Genomic DNA, 20,537 nt, shown 5'->3' with positions numbered 1-20,537 from the left:
AAATTATGTAGTCGGTCCTGCCTTACCCCTGCCCCTCAGTCTCCAGAAAAGTAAATTTAGAGTTTGGCCTCCTTTCCTTGCCTGACTTAATGTGGTGAAGGCTCTGCTCAGCCGTGGTCAGCGAGGCTGCCTCTGTGACGCACCCCTGGTTACCCCCATCTCAGCTCCTGCCTGCTTCCCCAGCTCCCCGCCACTCTTCGCCCTCATGAGGCAGCATCTTCGGAGGCCTGATTCTTTCCCAGGCCTGGCTTGCCAGTTGTGGGAGGGAGGTTCAGAAACTTCTTTTAAGGTGTTCCATGAGGTTATCCCTCAGTTTGTTCTCAAGCAGCAGAATGGTGGGTCAGACTCCTGGCCTGTTTAAACCCTCCCACGGTTTTCTATTCCCTCAGACTAAACCCCACATCCTGATGTACTTGCTCTATCTTCTCCTTAGCATTTCCACCATTTCACTATATATAACATTTTTGTTTACTGTCTCTGTCCCTACTAGAATGATTTCTCCATGAAATTGGGAATTTATTTTGCTCACTGCCGTATCTCCAGAAACTAGAACCATTCCCAGCATGACCTTAGCATTAAGCCTCCTGGGGGGCCCCTCATAGTACTAACTGTTCTAAATGCATTGTTTCATTTAAGCTTCATAATAATTCTGTCAGGCGGTTGGTACTATCTGCATTTTTTTTTTTTGGAAGTGCAAGGAATTTTATAAGCAGATTCTGCAAAACCAGAAACTTAAGGAGAACCAAAATATCAAGGACACAAAATTCAAGAGGTACCCTTGAATCATTGATTTCAGATAATCAGTGAATGATTTTTTTTGTCTGAGAAAATACACAAATTGAGTTTCCAGGAAGCAGGCTCAGAGAGAGGCCAGTATGCAATGTGTTGGGAGGAGGAAGTGCCCCAGGGGTGGGTCCCTGTGGAGGGGAGGGGGCAGGTGGGGCGGAGGGATGCGATGCAGCCCAACGACAGCCTCAGCAGAGAGTCTTTGGGGAGCTCTGGTCCTATCTGCATTTTTACGAAAAAGAAAAAATAACGTTTGCTGACAAAGGATTGAGTAGGCTTAGACGTGGAGGATTTAGAAAAGGGATTTAACACATTTGCAGGTGGCTTTTATGTAGTGCAGTTCTAAGCTGCTGTACTCTGTGGCTTTTCATAAACTAAGGAGGTAAAATTGAAGAGAGGGGAGAAGTGTCGGGTCAGACATTACTTTTAATGAGCTTTGCAAGGGGACAAGGAAACATTGATAGAACCTCCTGCAGTACTTTGGTTGTAGCAAAAAGTGAAAGGGTGGATTTTGATGCTTCGGTTTACGAAAGAGCATAGAAGAGGAAAAGCACTTACTTCCTTAGGTGACTTCTGGTTTTGTTTTAAGCAATTACATTGCTTTAATTGGATTATTTTAAGCAAGTCTTCATTTTGGAGTTGTTTGTTAGGCAGCAATAGCTAACTGATACATAGCTGTTCATACTGTTTTCCCTTTAGTTGGATTAGGTGTGTTGTTGACATATGTGTTGAGTCTAATTGTCATTTAAACTTACTTCATAGAGTATGATTCTGCATGGAATGGGAGTTATTGCTTACACAGAGAGGAAAAGAGTGGGTGGCAGAGTTCCCTTTTATACTGGAAAAGCAAGTGTTCATCTTTGAAGAAATGACCGCAGTTCCATGCTTCACATTTTCTTGCAAAGCAACAACCAGGTGCTTTTTGTTCCCAGAGAGAGGAAACTGATCCGTTTTATACCAAGATTAAGCAAAAGGACTGCCTAGCACAGGCTGAGTAGTGCTGCTGAAGGTGAGAGAATTTGCCACATGCCTCAGAAGAAATGAAAGCAATTACCAGCTGGGAGAGACTGGCATGAGCAGTTCATGCACTGCACAAGACTGCCACATGACACTGTGTTATAATTCAATTGGCAGCGTTTTTTCTTAGTGTCACACAAGACCATCGTATTGTAAAATCAACGGAATCATCCGTTTGACAAAATAGAGCATGATTTGTGTATATATCTCCCCCACTAGACCACCAACTCCACACAGGGACCCTGGCTTTTTCAGCACAGGGCAGAGAACCTGGGTGTATGACTGAACAGACACAGCAGACCCCAGCAGCCAGAATGTCACAGGACTCACAACCTTAACACACATTTCTCCTTAGGTGAGTTTTTAAGAGACCAAGACCATCTAGTAAATGATCTCCACAAAACTCTTCTAAATTCTAAGAAGGCAAATCAAAATATCACTTATGAAATAGTTAATGTTCACTATGGTCTTTTTTATGGCTAGGATATAGTTTTGAGCTCGTTTCATATCCCACTTTGATCCACGTATACCCATGTTCAGTGTACTTACACCCCTGTTACATGAGCTGGAACATAATTTACCATTTTAAATGTTTACTGAGGCTCTGCACCACTGTATTCTTGCTGTTATTATGATACATTATTAGTGTCTGGTTTATTTGCCAGCACATCCTTCATTGAGAATGCATCACCTAATTCTAATATTGTTTCTGTGGCATGGTTTCCAGGGATACAGAGTAGTGAGAATTAGAACTGCTAGCTTCATAATACGATATTTACCTGTCTTCATTAAGGAGTTGTAAACCAGAGAGATATCGATGGTGTCTCCTCCTCTTATAGCTGGGGGAAAGATGGCTTCATGGAAAGCACACTGAATTGTAGTTTCAAAAACGCATTCTATCCCTTGCTCTGTCACTGGCTCTCTCTCTCTCTGGGTGACCTTGGTACAGTCACTTCATCCTTCTAGAACTGGAACTACAATTTCTCCCTGTGAAGCGATGAGGCTGAACTAATAGTCTCTAAGTAAGTTTTCTTCCAGCTTTAACAGACTGACATTCAAACCTTAGCTCTTTGCCTGGCAAAATCTTCAAAAAACTGTAGTTGATGTCATAATAACCTGTGCCATTATCATTCCTTGAATTCGAGTGGAGCCACTGAGAAATGGAAAGGGGGCCCCAGGCCAGCAGGAGGGAGGGAAGCACAGTGCTGCCTCCTTTGGGAAGCCTTACTTGCCTTCCCCCTCCCCACCCCCGTGGTATTTTGTTCTGCCCTCCATTATGGTGCCTGCACCTGGTATTGTGAATACTGGTTCACATAGTTATCTCCCTAGCTAGACTCTGAATGGCTAAGGGCACAGACTGTGTCCTGGGTGCTTAGGATATGTGAGTGAGAAGCAATCATCCTTTTAAAAAGTTAATGGAGGGCTTCCCTGGTGGTGCAGTGGTTGAGAGTCCGCCTGCCGATTCAGGGGATGCGGGTTCGTGCCCGGGTCCGGGAGGATCCCACATGCCGTGGAGCGGCTGGGCCCGTGAGCCAGGGCCGCTGGGCCTGCGCGTCCGGAGCCTGTGCTCTGCAGCGGAAGAGGCCACAGCAGTGAGAAGACCGCGTACCGCAAAAAAAAAAAAAAAAAAAAAAAAAAAAAAAAAAAAAAAAAAAAATTAACGGAAAATGTTCTGAGGAGTTCTGATAAATAACAGTGCCATCATAATTAACCATTAAGGAATACTCTCAATTTTTTTTTTAAGCAAGCGTGTCCAGTGATGTCCCACAAGCCAAGTGGGCTCCCGCAAGGTGTTTCCTTCCTCCTTCTTTATAAAAAAAATTTTTTTAATTAATTAATCAATTTATTTTTGGCTGTGTTGGGTCTTCGTTTCTGTGCGAGGGCTTTCTCTAGTAGCAGCGAGCGGGGACCACTCTTCATCGCGGTGCGCGGGCCTCTCACTGTCGTGGCCTCTCTTGTTGAGGAGCACGGGCTCCAGACACGCAGGCTCAGTAGTTGTAGCTCACGGGCCCAGTTGCTCCACGACATGTGGGATCCTCCGAGACCAGGGCTCGAACCCGTGTCCCCTACATTGGCAGGCAGATTCTCAACCACTGTGCCACCAGGAAAGCCCCTCTTTTTTAAAATTTGAGTGACATTAAACAAAATGGAAGATTGCATATAAAAGTAGACGTTTCTGGATTTTCTAAAGAATACTGAAGGCTCTGTCAATTCTGGGCCTACATTCAGCAGGGCCACCACTGGCCCATTTACAATTTGTGCACATTAGGAAAAGGTGCCCCTTCCCCCAGGCAGGCCCAGCCCTGCATCAGGGCCCATGGTACGATACGGGGAGTGTGGGCTGACCACTAGCCTCCCAATACCCCCATGGCTCAGTGCCCTTGTATGGGCCCAATCTGCTCCCACATCCCTGGCCTTGCTCTGCTCAGCCTCAAACACCCAGAGCCAAGTGGCTGATGCCTTGTTTAAAAAGGCCTGCCCTCTCCATTTCTCACTACAAAAGCCTCTGCAGAGGGCCCTAGCGTATGTGTGATTGAAGCTCATGAAAACCTTGACTTACGTGATTTCATGCAATTTTAAAAATTAGGTTCCACGTGAGTCTCCATCAGTCAGTCTTCGGGGAACCATCTAACTGAATAGAGACATTTATCTAAACTTGACTCTCTCACTGCCTGGAGTGAGGTACTGTATATAATACATTTGAGTGATGACTTCTACAGTCATAATCAGGGGCAAAGGTTTTCAAAGGTATAAAACAAAAACAGTTATGTTACCTCTCCTGTAGGACATGTAAATCTCTGTGTTGAGACTCCCAGATCTTCTAATGATGAATGATGTATCTTTGGTTAGTACTTACATACTAACCGCCATGGTTGCTGTTTGCCTTGTATTTTTAGCCATGTTTCTCTTTGACATCGTTGCCCTGTTCTAACCGTCCTTACAGGGCTCTAAGATCAAGTAGAATTCTGGAAAGAAAAAGGTGTTTTCTTCTTCATACCCATGCTGATTCCATTCTGGTGTGGTATCTAGGTTCAGTTTTGAGAATAGTTGGCAATGAGGAGAAAGCCTTGGGGTGTGTAGCTGCCTACGTGGTCAGAATTCAGTGTCTTGGGCAATAGGAGGAGGGATTGGTGGAGTGGTCAGATCTGGGTTTTAATCCAACCCTTGCCACTTACTTACTGGGTTGTCTTGAAAGTCATAACCTCTCTGGACCTTGATTTTACCCATTTGTAAAATGGGGGTAAATGTTCCTAACCCACAGAACAGTTTGGAAAAAGTCAATGAGAAAACTTATGTAAAACAGGTTCTCAACAAATAGTAGTTATTCTTCTCCTCCCTAAATCCATCTCCTTTCCTCCAACCTAAAGAACAACGTCAAAAATTTATTCAGCTTTTCTTTCTCCTCTTGGAGATACGGCATAACCTGTCCTTCATTGATACGAGGGACATAACACATAGACTTCCATTCAGACTAAGATATAAATAAGTGCTGATAATTGGCAAAGAATTGTTTGCAGTTTTGCTGTATGTAAGACACTGGACAAGATACACTGAGGTAAAGGACTCAGGCTCTTTCCTTGAGGTGTTAACAGCCTGAGGACCACTGGAAAACTCTTTTAAAGCATGATGGCAGCATAGCACAGGCTAAGTGTATGCAGCTGATGAGATGGAAAGCTGATCTCAGAGCCTGCCCTGGGGCCAGGCGGGATAAAGGGGTAAGGGAGGCTGGATGCCAGGAAAAGAAGGGAAGAGTACAGAAGAAATTGCTGAGGGCTTAAGTTGTCTTCAGGTGATTTCTCTCTTTAAGACCAGTGTTGTTCTGCTTAAATCATCAGTGCAGATTAGGAAACAGAACTGAACAGCCCATCAGGGAGGTGGAGTTTGGGAACACTAGCTGGTGGCAGTTACCCAAAGCTGAGCAAAAAGGGCCTAACAGTATATTCATTTTTAATTGTTTTTCAATTGTAAGATTGTCTTCATCTTATAAAAATATGCAAATATGGAAGAGCTCAAAAACAAAAGTAAACATCATCCCAAATCTTAAATCGATCATACGTATAAACTCAACTTTTTTGATGTGTTTATTTCATATACTACATTTTGCTCATATGTACATCCATTTTCTTGACTCCTAAGTGTGGATGAAAGGTCTTTTGGCTTTTGTTTTATATATATATTTTGTTTTATAAAAATCAGGATCTGGGCTTCCCTGGTGGCGCAGTGGTTGAGAGTCCGCCTGCTGATGCAGGGGACACGGGTTCATGCCCCGGTCCGGGAAGATCCCACATGCCGCGGAGAGGCTGGGGCCGTGAGCCATGGCCGCTGAGCCTGTGCATCTGGAACCTGTGCTCCGCAACGGGAGAGGCCACAACAGTGAGAGGCCTCTGTACCGAAAAAAAAAAAAAAAAAAAAAAAAAAAAAAAATCACGATCTACTACTATGCCCTTATTTTGTAACTTGACATTTTTTCATGTATCAATGCATCACAAACTTTCCTCATGTTTTTAATATTCTATATAGTTTTAAATGATAGCATAAGCTATTATTTGGTTGTACCTAAATTCAATCACCTATTTTTGGGCATTTCATAATAGTACCTATTTCATAGGGTGGCTGTAAGGGTTGACATTTTTCTTTATGCGGGAGGGGGGCGGGGAGGAGCACTAAAATAATAGAAATTTATTCTATCACATTTCCATAGGCCAGAAGTCTGAGATCAAGGTGCTGGCAGGACCATGCTCCCCCTCAGGGTGCTGAAGAAGTTTCTGTTCCTTGCCTCTTCCATCTTCTGGTGGCTCTGAGCATTCCTTGGCTGGAATACTACTCAGCCATGAAAAAGATGAAATCCTGCCATTTGTGACAACATGGATGGACATGTTGTATTTCACTCAGTATTTTGCTGAGTGAAATAAGTCAGATGGAGAAAGACAAATGCCATATGATTTCACTGAAATATAAATGAAATAATCAATAAATAATATGATAAAATAAATGAACAAACAAACCAAACAAAAACACATGCATAGATACGGAGAACAAATTAGTAGTTACCAGAGGGGGAGGAGGTGGGATTGACTTTTGTTTTAGAGCAATTAGAACATTGCCTGACACATAGTAAGCACTATACATGTGTTTGCCACTATTAATAGCTGGAAAATTTTCAGTATTACAAACAATAGTAGTAATAGCCTTATCAGTACATTTTCCCCACGTCTATGTTTGTCATGCCTATAGGTGGTTTTAGATTTATATGCCAAGTCACCTCCATAAAATTTTACCAGTTTAAATCACATCAGATCTATATGAAACTTCCTGTTTCTCCAAACCCTTGCCAGCTCTGAATATTATATATATTTTTTGTCTTTGCCAATTTGAGAGGCAAACAGATTCTTTGACTACTAGTGAGGTTCAATCTATATTTGTCATTTGGAATTCCTTTTTATTAATTGCTGATACGTATCCTTTGTCCATTTTCCTATTAGGGATGTTTACATTTTTACTGTTGGTTTACATAAATAAGAGCAACTCTTTGCCACATATGATGTAGTCATTTCCCTTGGTTTGCCATTTGCTTCTTAGTTTTGCTCTTGGTGGTTTTAGATACAGAAGTTTTTATATTTTTATGTAATTATGCATTCATTTATATGACATTTTATCTTTGTATCTTAGAAAGGTATTTCCTAGCACAAGATCAGATAAAAATACCTTTTATTTTCTTCTGGTTCTTTTATGGTTTTTACATTCGAATCTTTAACCTATCTGTGTTTATTGGATTGGGTGGTGTGGGGAAAGAGCAAATTTTATTTTCTTTCCTAAGTGCTACCACTTGTCCCCAAACCATTGAGAAATTGCTTCCCACATCCAACTAATTTAAAAAGTAACCTTTATAACAGGCTAAATCCTTATATGCGTCCACTTGGGTCTGTTTTTATAGCCTTTCATACACGAGTATGTTTTTGTCAGATTAATTCATTTCTGTTAATTTTGCTAATTTTACAACTTATATTGTTTTAAGGCAATACAGGACATTGAAAAAGAATGGGCCAAACCCACAGAGGTGCAGAGGCAGAAATTAGAGGCTCTCCAGAAAGAAGACAACCAAGCTAAGGTGAATGAAATATTGCACCAAGAGAAATCTCTTGGAAGGTAGTTAAAGAAACAGACTGGAATTGAGCTGTTTCTGTAATTTATAAACCCGTGAAGCACTAAAAATGGGGCCTTTTTAAAAATGAGAATACCTTCATTGATTTTTCTTTTCATAAAATTAATAAAGGCTTATTGTTTAAAGATTCTAAAAAATACAATATATTGTGAGTCCTTTGCCAGGTTCATTAATATAGACCTTTAATATCATTTTTAATGACACAGAGTATTCCATTTTATAGTTATGTTATCATTTAGCCAACCAATTTCCTATTATCGGAAGTCAGGTTGTTTCCAGGATTTGCTGCTATAAATCACGTTGGCAGCGAACACCATGAGGCCCAGGGCTGAGTCTAATTTATACATACTCTGTGTGTTCCCAACACCTGGTACGGTTCCTGGCTGAAAGTCCCTGAACACAGCAGCCAACAACCTCTGTCTTTGAATACATGTTCTATTATTCTTTAGGATATATTTCTAAATGTCCGTTTTAAAAACTTCCATAAATATGGTACCAACTCACATTCCCCCAAGCAGTGTATACAAGTCTGACAAGTCATATTTTAACAAAAGAAATGGCCTTTGCTTCATTGTGTTGTCTTTTTTTTCTTATCCTTTATACTTAACCAGTGTTCACCACCAAAGCACTGATTTTGAAGAAAATGCCAACAAATTTAGAGGACTCATTTATACTTAGGTTGATATAGAAAGTAATTCTTCAAAATCTACCATGAGAATTTTAATGATGAGCTGCAAAAAAGAAAAAGCATCTACTGCCATGATTTAGTATTTCCCCCCTTAGTATTCCACCCCAGCTTTGTCTGAGAAATTTTGAAGTTCAGTTTCTCTGTGGATTTGTAAATTTTTATAATTACAGCTTCTATTTTGATGGACAGCACATTGCTACTACTTTGGATACAGTTACCAATTCTAAGGACATTTCTGCTCTATAAACTTCTTAATTTAGTAAGAATGCCGTTTTTAACCATGCTGCTTTGCTCTACCAAAATTTGTATTTTTACCACAAAACAAATTTTCTTTTCTTTAAAAATGTTTTACTTATTTATTTATTTGGCTGCGTTGGGTCTTCCTTGCTGTGCATGGGCTTTCTTCTAGTTGCGGTGAGTGGGGCCTGCTCTTCCTTGCGGTGCGCAGGCTTCTCATTACGGTGGCTTCTCTTGCTGCGGAGCATGGGCTCTGCTGCGGGCTTCAGTAGTTGTGGCTCGTGGGCTCTAGAGCGCAGGCTCAGTAGTTGCGGCACACGGGCTTAGTTGCTCCGTGGCATGTGGGATCTTCCCGGACCAGGGCTCGAACCCGTGTCCCCTACATTGGCAGGCGGATTCTTAACCATGGTGCCACCAGGGAAGCCCTAAATTTTATTTTCTATGTTGAATGTTTTACCTGATTTTATCATAATATTTTGATAGTGGTCTTTTAAAAACCTCACTTTGAGTGTATGAATTTAGTCCTCTAAATTTTCTTTGCATTTTGTTCAAAATCAATGCTTTAGTGGTTGGCCAAATATAAAGAATAAAAAAAGATAACATAATGAAGCAGAGGCCATTTCTTTTGTTAAAATATGTCTTGTTTGTCAGACTCGTCTATACTGCTCTGGGACAGGGTATGTGTGGGGTTTTTTTGCATTTGAAAAAATATTGAACCATTATTCAAGTTAACAAATGATTTTCTCTTGAAGCATCTGAGAATACTGCTATAAAACCAGCATTATTTAAGTGTTTGTGAAGTTCTGCTAATGGAGTGAACACATTAACAACTATTGCTTAATTTTATGCACATGTACAAGAAAACTTGGAATTGAAAATGAGTGAAATTAATCTAAAGGAGCAGTCATTTGCTCTAAACCAGAGAGAGGCTAACTAGGGCCCATGGGCCACTGTTTGTGTAAATGAAGTGCACGGGCACACAGCCACGCTCATTCATGCATGTATCGTCAAAGGCTGCCTTTGTGCCAGGGTGGAGGAGGTTAGTAGCTGCGATAGAGATCATATGCCCCCACAACTGAAAATATTTACTACGTGGCTCTGCAGAAAAGTTTACCAGGGCTTCCCTGGTGGCACAGTGGTTAAGAATCCACCTGCCAATTCTGGGGACATGGGTTCAAACCCTGGTCCGAGAAGATCCTGCATGCCGCCGAGCAACTAAACCCTGTGCCACAACTACTGAGCCTGAGCTCTAGAGCCCGTGAGCCACAACTACTGAGCCCACATGCCACAGCTACTGAAGCCCGGGCGCCTAGAGCCTGTGCTCCACAACAAGAGAAGCCACTGCAATGAGAAGCCGGCACCACAATGAAGAGCAGCCCCCCGCTCGCCACAACTAGAGAAAGCCTGTGTGCAGCAATGAACACCCCATGCAGCCAAAAATAAATAAATAAATAAACTTATTTAAAAAAATAGTTTGCCAAACCCTGATCTAAATGAAAATACATAACCATACCTTCAGCAGTTACACATGTTAAATTATCTTTTTAAGGCATTTTTTTTTTTTTTTAGGCCACGCCATGCAACATGCGGGATCTTAGTTCCCAGACCAGGGATCAAACCCATGCCCCCTGCACTGGGAGCACAGAGTCTTAACCACTGGACCGCCAGGGAAGTCCCTTTAAAGTACTTCTTAAAACAACTAATTTTCAGGAATTCCCTGGCGGTCCAGTGGGTAGGACTCTATGCTTTCACTGCCGTGGCCCATGTTCAACCCCTGGTTGGGGAACTAAGATCCTGCAAGCTGTGTGCCACAGTCAAAGACAAAAACAGAACTAATTTTCAAATAGCTAATCCTTTTAGATTTCTGTCCTCTGGTTTTCACACAGTCAGTAATATCGGTGCACCTCCTTTGAGTGGCAAATGCCAGCCAGCATTTTGAGCATAGTACTTATTCATCAACAACTTTCTTGAGAAATGAAGCTTAACTTTTAATTAAACAAATACTTTCATCTCTTTTAGAGCATTGCAGCCAAGAGTTTATTACAAATTTTTTAAGTGTTACCAAAGAATAAACTAAATTAAATTTATTTTAATTTAAATTAATTAAATTAAAGATTTATACCATATAATAAAAAAGAACTTTTGTAGTAAAAGCCATGAAACGATTCTAAATGCTCTGCGGCAAGATGCTCAGCCCCGGTCCCCACCCACACAGGTAGGTAGCATCTACTTACAACCTGTCATTTCTATTGTTGCCCACTGATCCAAAGGGAGGCCCGGCAGCTTAACGCATCTCCTAAGCTGAATGCATGGGCTTCAGCACAATGAGCTGGTCCAACATGTGGCCGGGAGGGACAGTAGCCTGGAATCCTCTGCCACCTAGTAGCAAGAGTCAGCTGTCCCTCACCGCATATGTCTCAGCAGGTTTCCCTTTATCAGAGAGCGCTCATGTAGTCCTTGAAAGGGAGGTGTAAGTTACCTTGCTTCAGGGAAGGATTGGGAGAAAGCCAGGTTGTCACTGGGTGGTCCTTCTGACTTAACCATGTGGTAAAGTGAGAACTACCTATTCATTCGATTTCCTTCTACTCTTTTCTTCCTTCTTCATTCACACATCGAATATTTTTATTGCCACTATGTCTGAGCACTGTAACAGGAGCAGGGAGACAGTGGTCAACGAGGCAGGACACACCATGAACATGCGCAGCGTTTATTGTCAGCACAAGGGGCATTGTCTTCATTTGTATCGTCCAGAAGAAAAAGGTGCTTTCACTGTGACTCCATTCCATGTGTTGCATTAGAATGGTAGTAGCTTCTGACATGAGATTTTCATCTGCTTCAAGCAGTCTTTTGCTTCCTCCATCCCCCACCCCCCCTTTGGAGCAGTTTTTGGAGCTATCCCAAGAGGTGTGGCACTATGGATACGTGCAGCTGGATCCCTGTACCTGTGACTACCCAGAACCCGGCTGTGGGACCGTTCTTTCTGTTGGCAATAATGAGATCAGCTGCTGCATAACCCTGCCTGATAACCAGACCCAGGATGTCATTTTCCAGATGAACAGAGTGAAGTGCTGGCAGGTCACTTTCCTCGTGAGTATCTTGGCAGCTTGCCTTACCCATGATTTAAAGCCTCCACCCATGATTTTAAAATCCTAGTGTTCTCGATGACAACAGTGGTATTGGGGACACAGATTTGCCATTCGAATCAGTACCCTGAGTGGACTGGCATCTAAGCCACAGTAAACATCACCTAGTGGTAAAAACCTGTCTATTATCTGGTACAAGTTCCCCACCCTTGCTGTAGAGACAACCATCTTCCCACCTTCCACCTTCAGGCTTCTTTACTGCTTGAAGGGTGTTTAAAGTAATAACAAGTAGCAATAACAGGTACCATTTATTGAGCACTCAGTACGTTCTCAGTACCGACAAGATCTCTATGCTTGGAAACTGAGCGCTGCCCATCAGAGCTATTTTTAAGGATCCCTGGCATCATACCTACCTTGCCATCTCCTCCCAAGAGAAACCCTTCTGATCAGACTTATTGAGTGCCTACTTTGTACCAGGTGCTGTGCTGGGCAATGCCACATCTGCTATTTAATTAAGTTCTTAAAAATAACCCAGTGAGCTAAGAGGGATTATCCCCTTTACACAGGAAATGGAGGTTAACTAGTAGAGGATGAATGCTACTAGAGCAACCGTGATACCCAGTTGCTAAATCCATGAAACCCACAGGGATTTTTTAGCTGGCTTGGTACTAGGCCTGTCTGTGGCATTTGATACAGTTAACCACGTCTTCCTTTTCAAAACTTCCCCTGCTTCCTCCCCTAATTTTGTGGGCTGCCTCTCCCTCTGACTACTCCTGAAATGCTGGTGATTCCTGGGGTTCCATTTCTAGCATCTTTCCTCTACATATTCCCTGAAATCAATTACAGATGACTGGTTAAAAGTCCAGTATTTCCTACTGCATTCTTGACATCTTCACCAAGTGTTTCATAGACACCTCAAACTCAACCTTTCCCCAAACCAGACTCATCTTTTCCCTCTCATGCCCATCCTAAGGTTCTTCCTCCTGTGTTCCCTATCTTGATAAAGGGAACCTCTACCACCACTCCTTAACTGCCAAACCAGCAATCTTGAAATAATCTCTGGCTTTTCTCTTACCTTACATGTTTTATTTTAAAAAAAATTTTATTGAAGTATAGTTGATTTACAATGTTTCAGGTGTACAGCAAAGTGATACAGTTTCACATATATATATATGTATATATTCTTTTTCAGATTCTATTCCATTATAGGTTATTATAAGATATTGAATATAGTTCCCTGTGCTATACAGTAGGTCCTTGTTGTTTATTTTACATATAGTAGTGTGTATCTGTTAATCCCAAATTCCTAATTTATCCTCCCCCCACTGTATATCAGCTGATATAGAGACCTATCTATTCTATGACCCTGCTTTCCCTCAAAACTCTCCCTTTCTCTCTGCCCTCACAGCTTGGTCTCAACATTTCCTGCCTGGATGAAATCCACAGCCTCCTAACCCTTCTTTCTGTGCCACTCTTTCCCTCTGGGGGTCAGAAAAAAATATATCATATGATTTCAGTCTTTTTAAACTATGGGAACTTGTTTTGCGGCCCAAAGTTTGGTCTGTCTTGAAATGTCCAATGTGCACTTGAAAAGAATGTAAATATATGCTGCCACTATTGGGTAGAATAGTCTATAAATGTCAATTATGTCAAGCAGTTGATGGTGTTCAAATAACCTCTGTCCTTACACATTTCTCTCTACTTGTTCTGTCAGTTATTGTGAGGAGTGTTAAAATCTTCAACTATAATTGTAGATTTGTCCATTTCTTTGAGTTTTATCAGTTTTTTCCTTCTTTTCCTGCCTTCTTTTGACCGAGTGACTATTTTATGATTCTACTCATTTGCACCATTGGTTTTTTTTTTAGCTATACCTTTTAAATTTATGGTGATTTAAGAGGTTTTTTTTTTTTTTTTTGCGTTACACGGGCCTCTCACCGTTGTGGCCTCTCCCGCTGTGGAGCACAGGCTCCGGACGCGCAGGCTCAGTGGCCGTGGCTCATGGGCCTAGCCGCTCCGTGGCATGTGGGATCCTCCTGGACTGGGGCACGAACCCATGTCCCCTGCATCGGCAGGCAGACTCCCAACCACTGTCCCACCAGGGAAGCCCCTAGAGATTTTAATATATATCTTTAATTTATTACAGTCTACTTTCAAATATTACACTATTTCACAAAAAGGGTAAAAACCTTACAACAGTGTACCTCTATTTGTCCCTTCTGTCCTTTGTGGTATTTGTTGCTATACTTTATTTCTACATATAAGCCTCATGCTATGTTATAATTATTTTTGCTTTAAACAGTTAATTATTTTTAGGTAAACTTTTAATTTTGATGTAATTGTAGATTCACATGCAGTTGAAAGAAATGGTACAGAGATCCTGCATACGCTTGACCCACTTTTTTCTCCAATTATTACATCTTACAAAACTATAGTACGACATCCCCACCCAGGGTATTGACACTGATACAATGAAGAGTCAAGACATTTCCATCATCACAGGGATCTCTCATGTTGGCTTTTTATAGCTGCATCCACTTTCTCCCACCCCCATCCCTCCTTAAACCCTTGCAACCACTAATCTATTTGACATTTTCATATTGTATCATTTCAAGAAAATTATATAAAACTTTTGGAGGTAATGGATATATTTATTACTTGATTGTGGTGATGATTTCATGTATATATGCATATGTCCAAACTCTTCAAATTGTGTACATTAAATATGTGCAGTTTTTTGTATATCAATTATACCTCAACTGAAAAAACAAACACACATAAAACAAGGTTATGTATTGATCGGTTGATGAAAATGTTGTGACCAGAGGTTCACAGGAACCTAAACCTATATTTCCCCTTAGGCTGTTTTTCAGTACCCACTAATTTAGTGCTTATGGTATCATTATAGAACACGACTACTGTGAATAATAAGAATTGACTGTGTTTAGGAGGTAAAAATATAAATAAAAGCAAGGAACTGATTACCTTAAAAAATAAAATAATATTACATGAATATAATCAAACATTATGTAGCTTTTTGGGATTTCCTTTACTTAGCATAATTCTTTGGAAATTCATTCAGCTTGTTGTGTATTTCAGTAGTTTGTTTCTTTTTGTTGCTGAGCAGTATTCCATGGTAGTGAGTGGCTAAAATTTGTTTAACCACTATCTGGTCGTTTCCAGTTTTTAGCTATTATGAATAATGCTTCTATAAATATTCATGTATAAGCTTTTGTCTGAGCACAGGTCTTCATTTTTCTAGGATAAATGCCCAGGAGTACAATTGCTGGGTCATGTGGAAGTTGCATATTTAATTTTTTAGGAAACTGCTAAACTGATTTCAAGGGAGCTGTGCCAGTTTACATTCCCACCGGTGATGTACGAGCAATCCAGTCTCTCTGTATCCTCCTCAGCAATTGGGTGTTTTCACCATTTTTTATTTTATCCACCCTGATAATTGTTTAATGGTATTTAATGATTTGATTTGATTTGCTTTTCTCTCATGGCTAATGATGTTGAACATCTTTTCATGTGCTTATTTGCCGTCTGTATATCTTCTTAGGTGAAATGTCTTCATATCTTTCACCCATTTTCCAATTGGATTGTTTGTTTACTGTTGAGTTTTGAGAGTACTTAAATTTATTCTAGATACTAGTCCTTTGTTGGATATGCGGTTTGCAAATATTTTCTTTCACTTTGCAGTTTTTCATTTTCTTAATAGGGCCTTTCGCAGAGCAAAAGATTTTAATTTTGATGAAGTCTAATTCATCTGTTTTTTTATTGTGTTTCTGGTGTCAAGTCAGAATTCTCTGCCAAACCCTAAATCCTGAAGAATTTTTCCCCGGGTTTTTTTGTTGGGCTTTTTTTCCTAAAAGTTGTATAGTTATAGGTTATACATTTAAGTCCATGACCCATTTTGAGTTAATTTGCATATACGGTGTGAAATTTAGAACATGGTTCCCTTTTTTTGCCTATGGAAATCCAATTGCCCCAGCACCACTTGTTGAAAAGGCTATCTTTTCTCAATTGAACTGCTTCTGCACCTTTGTCAAAAATCAGTTATGCACATTTGTGTGGGTATATTTCTGGATTCTCTGCTCTGTTCCACTGATCTCTGTGTCTATCCTTCCACCAGCACCACACCATCATTCTCTTCCTTTGTAACAGTTTTAGTGAGATATAATTCATAAAGCATGCAATACATGTGCCACCCTCCAGGAGGGCAGCATTTCCTGACAGTCCTACCTAGAGAGCCACAGCGAAGACGGAAAGTTTTCGCAAGGGAATTTGAAACTTCAGTACTAGAAGAGAAAGGGATAGACGCTGTATAGCAAAAACCACAGGGGCTTTCTCCAGGCTTTCAGGATCTGGCCCTACCCTGCTTCTCTAAGCCCCTTTTCTCACCACCCCCCATGCCTCACAGGCTGTGCTTCAGCCACACTCCAGTGTGCCAGGTTCCCTCAGGCCTCAGTGCATTTGCAGTTGTTTTTTCTTCTACCAGGAACCACTTGTCACCATCACCCCCCTTCCCCCCAAAAAAACATACAACAAACTTGGATAATTTCTACTTCTGCTCAAATAACACTGCCCCCTCCCCCCACCCCCCACCCCACCCCCTACCCCCACCCCACCCCCCCGCAGCCTCTGCCAGCCTTCCTTTACATCCTAGTCTGGATTAGGTGTCCATCCTATTTACTTCCATAGACCTGTATTCATTTCCCTTATAATATTGATACTTATTATATCACACTATGATGATTTGCTTTAATGGCTCCCAAATAGATTGAATTTATAGTTTCTTGAGAATAGGAATAGTCTCACTTGTTTTGATATTTTGCCCAGCACGTAATAGCCACTTACATTCCTACTGAATATCAAATAATATCTTTTCCTTTATAGGGGACTCTGCTGGATACAGATGGGCCCCAGCAAACTCTCAACCAGAACTTAGAGCTCAGGTTTCAGTATAGTGAGGAGAGTCACTGGCAGTGGTTCGTTATTTACACCAAACAGGTAAGTTCTTAGGGCAGAGCAGGAGAACCTTCTGTGCTAAAATGCTCTCTTGCACTCTGGGGTGGACAAAGCCCTAACCCAACTGGAGCAGAGTACTAGAGTGCGCTACACATGCTCCTTTGAGCCTGTAATGTCATTTATTTTGTTTTATTTTACTAGTCACCAAAGCTTTCATATCAGTTAGAAATGAATTTAGTTACCAAGTAACAGAAGACTTGACTAACAGTGACTTAGACCATGGGTCATTAAACTTTTTCTCAAAGAACCAGTTGGTGAATATTTTAGGTGTTGAGGTTCATATGGCCTCTGTTGCAACTACTCAACTCTATTGTAGCACAAAAGCAGCCACAGACAATACATGAATGAATGGGCGTTTCAATAAAACTTTATTTATAAATAGAGGTGGGGTGGCTAGATTTGTTTGCCAACCCATGGCTTAGACAATACAGATATTTGTCATCTCATTTAATAAGAATACTGGAGGCAAATGATTGGCATCTCTATAATTCTTTTGGCATTTTCCAAGTAGATAAAATCTATCCCTTTTATCTGGAAGGCAAAAGCCTTACCCCAGAAGCCCCCCAGTAGACTTTCCATTTTGTCTCATTGGCTGGAACTGGGTCACATGAGCACTCCTAGCTGCAAGGGAGTCTGGGAATCAAGCATTTAGCTTGGATTCATGATCAGTTTAGAATAAGGAACTGGATTCATGATCAGTTTAGAATAAGCATCACTGTCTAGAGCTGGGAACTGGATTCATGATAGAGGAACTGGATTCATGATCAGTTTAGAATAAGCATCACTGTCTAGAGCTGGGCACTTCCAAAATCAGTGTTCTGTTATGAGGGAAGAAGGAACAATGGCTGTTGGGTAGCAGTAATTAAATTTGAAGTAAATTTGAAATAATTGAAATAAAAAATCCATTAAAAAATCTAATTTTCTAAATGCCAAATCCAATTGAAAATTCTTTTTACCGAGATAAACTATTTCAATTTGGAGTCAAAATTACAAAAGTTCTAAAATGAAACCAAAATATCAAAGTAATCTTTGCATCAACATTATATTCAACTTGAGTCCCTGGCGATCATACTCACTTCTGTGTTCCATGGAGCATTCTGGTCTCAGGCACAAAGCTCCCTTTCAACTCCCTACTGGTACAGTGCTGATCAGGAGATAATAGATATCAATGTCCTCTGAAAAACACAAAGTACTAAACCAACATCCTAGGTTAAAGAAATGTCTACCCAGGTTCACCTTAAATAGAAAACATTCTTAGGGAAATGATAGGATGGTTTGCCAAGGCGAGATCTGCAGTCACTTGGAGAGACACAGAGAGATTTTGGCAGTGAAACCACGCCCTTCCGCTAGAATGTTATGTGCAGTAGTTAAATTTTATTATGGTCTTTTAATCTAGTTTGAGGCAAATGAGTTTAAGCCACTATAGAGAGGTGCAATGAACATTCTTTTAAAGGATTCCTGGTAAGGTCTTATTTCCTTTGGAGTGTGGGTTTTTTGATATGCACCCAAGGGCTACTTCTGCAAAAGACAGAAATGTGGCTTGTGTGCCTTGAAAATACAAAAGAGGGATGGGGCCCAAATCGTTCCCGATCCCTTTAAACGGAAGCTCAGTCCCTTCATATTTAACAAACCTTACCTGGCTTATAGCAGAATCCTAACCTACATATTTCTGTAACTTTGTATAGGAGTTCAGTGACCATCCTTGAGCACAAATTTATACTAAAGTTCTATAGCCTCAAGCTTTGAGCTTCAGTTGTCTCAAACCTCAGCCGGGCTGAATAAGAAAAGAACAAGCCAAGAGTTGAGAGCAGAAAAAAGAGGGGAAAAAAAGGATTTGTGGGAAAGGAGCAAATGGGAAAATCACAGGGAACCTTAAATTTGGCACATGGGGTGAAGTTCCTGGAAAAAGGAAGCCCCGGTTTTTGTGCAGCAAGATGGATGACACGTGTGTCTTAGCACTAACAGTGATGAGTCAGCAGTAAGCTACAGGTGATGTTGGCGGCAACTGACAGTCTTGACAGTGAATGATTAAAAATACCAGAAAATTTAAAAATGAAGAGAAACAACTAATTTTGTCTTTAGTTCAGTAAAAGCCATAAGGTACTAATACATTCTTTCAAACAGGTTAGTATGTATGCCTAATAATAGGTCTCTCAGTTATTATGCATACAGTTAAATATAAGGTTGACCATCGTCAGTTGATTTATTGCAATTATAAGCAGTTTTTATTATTTGTTGCTCATAAGACATGAGCTGTTTACAAAGTAATAGAAAAAAAATGGGATGTAAGGGGGGAGTTTTGAAAGGTAAAAAGGTTAATAATGAGATCCTGGTCATTTTTAATCTACCTTTTAAAAAATTACTGCAAATATATCCATGTAATTGAGAAAATTTATGGTTATTTGCTAATTATATCTTATGCAAATTAACGAAAGTTAAAGAAGAACTCTAAATTCTTAAAAGCATACTGTTGTAGGTCAGAGCACAAAATCTGCTTTGCTGTATGAAGAGGGAAGGAAGAGAATAAGGATCTCTTCAATTGAGAGAGTTCTTTATTTCTTAGGCTTTTTTGCTGAGTAGCTGCTTGAAAAAGATGATCTCAGAAAAGATGGTAAAGCAAGCTGCAGAGAATCCAGAAATGGTAAGTGCTCTTATCTGTGTATATGTTTCACTTTATTTCCACCATCAGCTGACACTAAACTATACTGATGAATTCCCTGGGCCAGCAAGTCTGGTCCTCAAGGGAAGAACCCAACTGCCCAGAAGTGAGCTTCCCTGCCTTCTGGGAGCTCAGTCTTCAGAATGCAAGCCATGTTTTCCAAGGAGAAGTCGTCCTTGGATTGCTGAGAACTCTCTAATCCTATACTCTGTATCCTTGTATTTCTGCCTTCCCCCAAACGGAAGACTCCAGATTTACCACAAAAGCAGCATCATAAAGACAGGATCTTAAGAGGTCTTTAACACAGCAGCGATGAGCTTACATAAGCTCTGCAGTTTTATCTCTAGAAAGAACTCACAGCCTCTTAAAACTTCCACTGTGCCAAATTAAAATGCCTTTAGCAGTTTGGAGAAGCCATTGAGTAAAAGAAGCTCTCAAGGCTATAATTTTTCCTCAATGTAAAATTTACTTTGTTTTTCTAGTCTTCATCCCTTCAATAAAGGCCTAATTACTCACTGAAAGTGTTGGTGCTGTAAAGAGAGTTCTTGAGATTTTAAACTTTCTACTTGCCTTGTCACCATCATTAAAAAGCTTGTCCCAAATAAGATAGTACAGTTTGGTTTTAAATAAAAAAATGATTACAAATACTAATGCTTGGTTGATATTTATAAACATAATTCTCTTGCAGAATAGTACACTGGTCTTTAAAAATACAACAGAGGGGCTTCCCTGGTGGCTCAGTGGTTGAGAGTCCGCCTGCCGATGCAGGGGACACGGGTTCATGGCCCAGTCCGGGAAGATCCCACATGCCGCGGAGCGGCTGGGCCGGTGAGTCATGGCCGCTGAGCCTGCGCGTCCGGAGCCTGTGCTCTGCAA

The 20,537-nt window shown here is 40.8% G+C and overlaps 1 protein-coding gene across 1 annotated transcript in view; it reads left to right on the top strand.

Annotated features, from left to right (window-relative positions):
* Positions 1-20,537, top strand: part of SNX31 (sorting nexin 31) — a gene marked incomplete at its 5' end in the record, with an annotated part of 62,975 nt that overhangs the window by 35,338 nt on the left and 7,100 nt on the right. The window contains 4 exons of the mRNA XM_082859140.1: positions 7,820-7,912; positions 11,775-11,978; positions 16,871-16,984; positions 19,566-19,643. Coding sequence (XP_082715266.1) covers positions 7,820-7,912; positions 11,775-11,978; positions 16,871-16,984; positions 19,566-19,643 — 489 coding nt within the window. The remainder of the gene's footprint in view (positions 1-7,819; positions 7,913-11,774; positions 11,979-16,870; positions 16,985-19,565; positions 19,644-20,537) is intronic.

This window comes from Leucopleurus acutus (genome assembly GCF_964270905.1).
Source record: "Leucopleurus acutus genome assembly, chromosome: 17".
In the NCBI taxonomy this organism is placed as follows: Eukaryota; Metazoa; Chordata; class Mammalia; order Artiodactyla; family Delphinidae; genus Leucopleurus; species Leucopleurus acutus.
Note: the sequence above shows the minus strand (reverse complement) of the source record. Positions and strands in the feature narration are given on the sequence as shown.